General features: G+C 40.4%; 1 protein-coding gene across 1 annotated transcript in view; it reads left to right on the top strand.

Annotated features, from left to right (window-relative positions):
• Window positions 1-7,850, top strand: part of Tmf1 (TATA element modulatory factor 1) — a 21,411-nt gene that overhangs the window by 1,554 nt on the left and 12,007 nt on the right. Inside the window, 4 exon segments of the mRNA XM_029478797.1 lie at window positions 552-1,747; window positions 4,008-4,111; window positions 5,096-5,222; window positions 7,006-7,111. Coding sequence (XP_029334657.1) covers window positions 552-1,747; window positions 4,008-4,111; window positions 5,096-5,222; window positions 7,006-7,111 — 1,533 coding nt within the window.

Here is a 7,850-nt window from a genome sequence, read left to right as displayed (position 1 = left end):
TTCATTCACGAGAACTCACTGTTCTCATCAGTTTAATTATGATTTTTTAAAAAAAGACTGTCTATCATCTCAGGTTAAGTTTTGAGCATTGCTGTCTGTTTAGTTTACAATTAAGTTTTATTATGTAATGTTACAAGAATAAAATGAGTGTGTGGCTGGATAGTGCTGTGGCTGCATGTGTGTTAGTGAAGATTTGAACTGTCTTTGTGAGATGAGCCATGTGTCTGGGATTTCACACTGGCTGTACAGCCTTGATCACTACTTTAGGCATGTATTCGGAGGGGCTAGCATACTTGCTTTGGCCTGGCAAAACCAAGTCTGGTCTTGTACTTGTTCCTGAGACTCTCATACGTTGGCCTACACTGGTTTTATTCTNTAACGCCCAAAGTTAACCTGGAAACTAATAAGTGATGCTGTAAGGAAAGAGTCTAACTTTTCCAAGTTACAGGGTGCAGTTCATAAATTCCCTTTTCTCCCAGTTGATGACTGATGATGATTTAAATACTAATGCTAATATTCTTTACTTAATGAACTAATTTATTTTGTCAAAGGAATAAGTCCCCCTGTGAGTGGAGGATGGGACACTTCAACCTGGGGATTGAACTCAAGCAGCGAACCTCAGAGTCCCCCAACAGCCTCTCAAGCAATTACAAAGCCAGTTCGAAGGACTGTAGTAGATGAATCTGAAAATTTCTTCAGTGCCTTTCTCTCTCCGTCGGATGTCCAGACCATTCAGAAGAGCCCAGTGGTATCAAAACCTCCAGCTAAATCCCAGCGGCCAGAGGAAGAAGTGAAAAGCAGCTTACAAGAATCGTCATCTCCCGGCCAGTCCAGAGCTTCGGAGACAGCTGAAGTGAGAGACTCCGTGTGTGTTTCGGGAGAGACTCCAGCCGTGGGCACTCCCTCACCTGTAGCTGAAGACAAGCAGGAAGAAACGGCAGGTGAAGAGGCTGAGGTGAAGGTGCCCACGGTGAGATTGAAGGCGTCTGAAAACGTCGTTAATGTAAACACAACAGAAGATGTATCTACCACATCCGCTCAGTCTTTCCCGGCAGAAACGAAGGAGATGGCTGTGGAACCTAAAGAACAAAAGCACGAAGACAGACAGAGCAACACACCTTCTCCTCCTGTGAGCTCCTTCTCGTCGGGCACCTCCACCACTAGTGACATAGAAGTTTTAGATCACGAGAGTGTAATCAGTGAGAGCTCGGCCAGCTCGAGGCAAGAGACTTCGGATGCAAAGTCGAGTCTTCACCTCATGCAGACGTCGTTTCAGCTCCTCTCTGCGTCTGCTTGCCCCGAGTACAGCCGCTTAGATGACTTCCAGAAGCTCACCGAGAGTTGCTGCTCCTCGGATGCTTTCGAAAGAATAGACTCATTTAGCGTGCAGTCTCTAGATAGCCGGAGCGTAAGTGAGATCAACTCAGACGATGAGCTGCCAGGCAAAGGCGGCTATGCTTTAGTACCGATAGTAGTGAGTCCTTCAACCCCTAAGACTAAAGTAGTAGAATCTACTGAAGAGAATGCTGAAGAAGAGGAAGGAAACGAGACATTAGTTGCGCCTTCTGAGGAAGCAGAATTAGAGGAAAGTGGCCGCAGTGCTACTCCAGTGAACTGTGACCAGCCAGATACATTGGCTTCTCCCACAGCAGGAAGTGGCGGGCACTCTGCCTCTGGACCGGCCACTGAGCAGTGTGAAGCTGTTGAAAACCAGCCAAAAGCATTGCCGGAGAAAGATGTTTGCAAGGTAACTACAACGTAGAAGAGGGCATTGGGGGATGTTTCAGAGTTACAGATATTTCCGTGGATGTGTGGAGATTTGAAAAAGTAGATGTTTGATCCTTTAATTGTAGCAGTTAAGGACTTTAAAATGAATAATTATGTTAAATTATTTGAAATTCTTGCAAAGCAACTATGGTAGACTAAGTAGACATGATATAAAAGCTTAGAGTTTCCATTTTCCATCTGTCTTGCTACATCCTTATCACTTTAACATTCTTTGCTGCTCTGTTCATCTTTCTGACAGTTTGCAAAGGACTGGTTAAGTCACAGTGTATTCTCCTGACGATAGACATGGCATATCAACCTGAACGTTACCAATGTATCCTGTNTATGGGAAATCTTAGATTTTATCGTTTTGGTTTTATATGAATATATGAATACTGTAGATGCTTTCCTGTGATTACTAGTTGTCTTAGTCAGGGTTTCTATTCCTGCACAAACATGACCAAGAAGCAAGTTGGGGAGGAAAGGGTTTATTCAGNTTACACTTCCATACTGCTGTTCATCACCAAAGGAAGTCAGGACTGGAACTCAAGCAGGTCAGAAAGCAGGAGCTGATGCAGAGGCCATGGAGGGATGTTCTTTACTGGCTTGCCTCCCCTGGCTTGCTCAGCCTGCTCTCTTATAGAACCAAGACTACCAGCCCAGAGATGGTCCTACCCACAAGGGGCCTTTCCCCCTTGATCACTAATTGAGAAAATGCCTTACAGTTGGATCTCNTGGAGGCATTTCCTCAACTGAAGCTCCTTTCTCTGTGATAACTCCANCTGTGTCAAGTTGACANACAAAACCAGCCAGTACACTAGTCTAATGTTGATGTTTCATCGACATAACAAGTGTACTTCTTACAGTGCTTTGGCGTGCCTTTTCCTTACGTTACTTTGCTATCTGTTTTTAATAGCTAACTTATATGAATGAGAAAATGAAATGGCCAGGGAGGAAAAGTAGCACCTGGGAATGGCCAGTGACTTCTCCCTAATACATACAAGAGAGAATGGTGTCCATTCTTAATGTTAGACCACAGCACTGCTTTCTCCTGAGTCTTAGACATTGAATAGGAGCTAGCATCTCTAATAGGCTTCTGAAATGTATATATAACATATGGAGAAATGTGTATATATATATAAAACATGTGGAGAGATGTATATATAACATGTGGAGAGATGTATATATAACATGTGGAGATGTATATATAACATGTGGATAAATGTGTGTGTGTGTGTATATATATATATATACATATATATATGCATATATATATATATATAAAACATGTGGAGAGATGTCCTGTGAATGCTCATTTTGCCTTAGTTAACATTTTTGAAAGTAGCAGGTTCCGTGCCCTGGGTTTCATATTGTTCAGGAACAAAATGCCATGCTGTAGTTTTGAATGAGCAGCAGCAGCAGCAGCCATAGAGTACATGCTGGTATTTTGAATCCCCCAAAGGCAGCACTACTTACTGTTCATGTTTTCAGACTCTTTAGGAAGGTAAGTGATTTTTAGTCTGTTCTGACTCAAGACAAGACTTTTTAGAAGCTGGAAAGGCACCCTCTCTCCCTTTACAGAGAAGTTTATCACTGCTTTAGCAAGACTTAGACATGAGATACTCAGAGAATTCTGTTAGTTTTGTACTGATATATCCTAGAAAATTCAAATTACATGCTTAAGGGTTATTTTGTTTTGTTTTGTTTTGTTTTACTTGTATTTTTAAGTATAGTGGAGAATAGTTAAAAAAGAATTACATTTGGGCTAAAGGATAATAAGAATACAGCAGGATATCTAGGTACAACGAAATTAAGATGTGAAACAATGCCAGAAGTTTGGATTGACCCTTTTTTTTTTTTTTTTTTAAATTTATCTTCCTTCTTTAGTGGCTGTACAAATAGGTTATCCTAGATTTTTTCTGTTAGGAACACACCGTTTTAGATGTTCTAATGCATATCACCTGTTTAGTCACCATGTGCTTCCTGTAAGGTTAGAGGCAGAAGTGGAATCTTCTATGTTCTCAGGTAGATTCTGCCTAGTCCGTTCTCCCACCTCCTTCATCAGTGTGTAATCCTACCAGGTACGTGGCTGCTCTGGTGCGTCCTCTCCTAACCATTGGTTAGAGTTCGTCGGTGTCGCCTGTGTCCTCAGCAGTGGTGTTTGAGTTGTGAGCAGCTGACGCTTACGGCTTTTTACCTGCGTCACAAATGATTGACTCGTGGTTGTTCTCTCCTTTCAGACAGTTGAATTTCTGAATGAGAAGCTAGAAAAGAGGGAGACTCAGTTATTGTCCCTCAGTAAAGAAAAGGCACTTCTGGAGGAAGCTTATGATAACCTGAAGGAGTAAGTATGCAGAGCACACGAGTGATGTCACTACGTGTGTACAGGCCGTTGTACTTGGATGCTTTAAAATGGAAGCGTTTCACAATTTGGACCTGGAGAGGTGGCTTAGTGGTTAAGAACACTTGCTGCTTTTGCAGAGGACCTGTGTTTGGTTGCCAGCACCCACATAACTCCAAGGGTTCCAGGCTTGTATGTAGTATATGTATATGCATGTATATAAAACTCAATAAATAAGTCTTTACAAAATGTTTTGNAATTGAACTTGTTTATAGTCACTGAAAATTATAGTGTTTCAATTATAAACATATTTAAAGTTTTTCTTCTCAAATTATCTTTACCATGTTATCTTTGACATTTTCAATCAATGTTTTATAAAAATACATTCAAATGTGTATATTACATACACATATGTATATCTTCTTATTCTCTTAGTATTAGAGATTTAAAACATGTGTTTAGTGAAAGTTGAAATCCTATAGTTAACACTGGATTGGTTTACTTTGAGACGATTGAGGAAGTGTGACAGGAAAGATTTAGAATTGAAACACTTATTTTTGTTGTAGATTTGCACATCTAATATTTTAGGTTTCTTAAATTTAGTTTGGTAGGGCTGAGGATATACATGTTTGTGGTCTAGCGTTTTCCTAGCATGCACATCTCTGGGTTCAATCCTGACTAACACTAATAAATACTTTAATTTTGCAAATACTTTTTCTTTGATGAATTAACTGTTGGGCCAGGCCTGATGGCACACATGCCATCATAAAATCCCAGCAGAGAAACAGGTAGAAGGGTGAGTTTCCAGAGGACACTTGTGCTCTGGTGTAGGACCATGTCTTACAAACAAAGCAGAGCACAGGTTACTAGACTTCACCCACTTTAATATGGTATATATTGGAAAAAATGCTGTCTGCATTTTGGGAACTGACCTCACTGCCTCTAGACTGTCAACAGCGTCTTCACTCTCATATATTTTCAATCTAGTGAAATGTTCAGAGTAAAAGAAGAAAGTAGTAGCATTTCTTCCCTGAAAGATGAGTTTACCCAGAGAATTGCAGAAGCAGAGAAGAAAGTCCAACTAGCCTGCAAGGAGAGAGATGCTGCTAAGAAGGTAATTGAAATTAAACGCTGTCGAGTTCCGTGAGTGAACTCAGATTTTGGTATTAGAAACAAGTAAACATTAAAAATATATGTAGCATATTAACAGGTGACTTGTAGATTTTTGGTATATTAAAGTTGGTAGATTTTGATACTTTAAAGAAATGTAGAGACTGGAGAGTCNGCTCCGCAGGCTTTGNAGCCCGGGGACTGAAGTTTGGATCTCCAGAACCCATGTTAACCCCAGGCNTAATGGCAGCGTCAGTAACCCCAGCGCTGGGGGAGNGGCTCANNGATGGTGGATGCTTCTAAAGCTCTTTAGCCTGCCAGCCTCGCCAAATTGATGAGGTCCATGTTCAGACCGTGTCTCAAAAAAATAATAATGTGGAGCATTAATCAGAGAAGTTCCCTGAAGGCTCCCTGAAGGCTGCTGGGTCCTCTACTATTGTACACTCAAATGTGCACATGCATACATACATTTTCTCTAAAACAGGTATTTATGTAATTTACATATGAATCCTTGCAGAGACCANTAAGGTAACCAAAAATGATAATTCCATCAAAATAAGCAACACTTAAACCTAAGTGGTACTATGTACATTTTCAAAGTACTCATTAGTCCCCTGGATTATTTTCCTACCACTTCAAACATGTACACTTCTTTAAGTCTAGATGAAAAGTGTAGTTTGTAGTGGCTANTGACTCCTTTTTGGCGTATGTAATACTGACTTGTGCTGACATTCTTCATCTTTGATCCTATTGGCATTTGGGAGGCTAATTCTGTTAGGGAGACTATTGTACTCTGCAGTTAGATGCCTAGCAGCNTTCTCAGCCCCTGCATGTCACTGTAGTCATCCTCCCCTGCTTAGTTGCAGGGACTGCCATGTGCTCTTTGGGAGCAAAGCCATGCCTCTTCAGAAGCCGTTATTGCTGTGCTCTCAATCAGGAGCACTTACATTCAAGAATAGTTAAAAACTATGCTTGTAAATTATCATGTGAGTCCTAGCTTTTGTTAATAACTTGCTCTTTGCATTTAACTTGTTGAAATTAGGCTGCTTTCTCATTTTATTATTAGTAATCTCTTACATTTTAATGTCTCTGTGTGGGCATCTGTGTNCATGTGTGTACATGTGTGCGTGTGCGTGGGGGAGTTTGCAGTGAATGGTTTTCTCTTTCCACCATGTGGATCCTGTACATCAAATACAGGTCATCAGCTTGGTGGCAAGTGCTTTTAGCTGCCAAGCCATTTGACAGGACCCCTTTTCTGCTTTTTGACTAATAGTAATTTGGTTGCCATTGTTATTGGGACTTAAAAGTGTATAACCATAGTAACGATAGACTTGATTAGTGGAAATTTACTGTTTTTCTGTGTGACTCTTACATGAAGTCTCATGCTTGGCTGCTTTAATTAGCTAGCTCATTTTAGACACTGGCAATAACTTGAGACGCTTAACCAACAAACCTCTTCCTGTCTTGTATTGCTGTGTTGTTCCAAATGCAAAGCCTAACCTATAGATTGCACGTGTAGAAATACTGAAGGACAACAGTATAGGAAGTTATTTTCACTCATTTTTATATTAAAACTTGCTTATAGAAATGATGAGTATAGACTTATGTGGTATTCACAGCTGTTTTCTTGTATTAGTTAACTATGCAAGTGGGTTAACTAAACTGATAGCTTTTAATATTGGAATGATATTGTGTGTGGGTGGCGTCTTCAAACAAGGGAAGGCTGGAAAAAAATATACCTAGGATGAAAATAATTCTTTATGATAACCACAGCTTTTTTAAATTAGGAAATGAAAACCATAAAGGAAGAACTTGCCACTAGATTAAATAGTAGTCAAACTGCAGACCTGTTGAAGGAAAAAGATGAACAGATCCAAGGTTTAATGGAAGAAGGTAGGTATTTTGTTGATTATTAATAATAGTCTAGGAAAAAGGAAGACTACTTCCTATGNAGTCGGTAGGACACGCTTCCTAATGACAGATACTGCGCTAGGTATGGTGGCCACTGAAGCCAGAGGATCTGCCAAGACAAGGGGGTGAAGATAAACCTGAGTAACACAACAACAATATACAACAGGAAAATGAAAGAAGNAGGAGAAGAGGGAAAGTGGGATGGAACAGGAGGAACAGGAAGCAAAGGGGAGGGGAGGGGAACGAAAGCCAGGAGGGTAGACTTACACCCCAGACTCTGCCTTCCACGGCTTGTGGAAGAATGGGGTGAGATGTCTTGAAAGAAAAATATGCTATGCAGTTTTTTGCTCTGGGAAGATTTTTTATGTTTAAAGTTTCCAAAAACTGGGCAGAAATTTGTGCTGCCCTTTACAAGTTTGTAACATGCCATAAAGGAGCCCGTCAGTAAACAAAGACATAGGAAGGCTGTGATGCAGGTCTGACGGGCTCCGAGTTCCCGGTCTGAGTGCGATGAGCTTCCAACAGTTGGTGACTTTTAATATATTTGTATTTTGGCTTTTTTTTTTCTTTTTAAATCTTGGAGGTCTAGTTTTTCTTCAGTGTATCTTTGTATCTTCAAGCATAGTTAAAATTGCATATTTCTTATCTGTCACTGTAGTATGAAATATTTTGTATATTATCTCTGACGGCTGTATAAAGTTCATTGCATGGCAATATTGCA

The sequence above is a fragment of the Mus caroli genome, chromosome 6, assembly GCF_900094665.2.
Source record: "Mus caroli chromosome 6, CAROLI_EIJ_v1.1, whole genome shotgun sequence".
In the NCBI taxonomy this organism is placed as follows: Eukaryota; Metazoa; Chordata; class Mammalia; order Rodentia; family Muridae; genus Mus; species Mus caroli.
The sequence above is the reverse complement of the archived record's forward strand: the minus strand, read 5'-3'. Positions and strand labels throughout refer to the sequence as shown.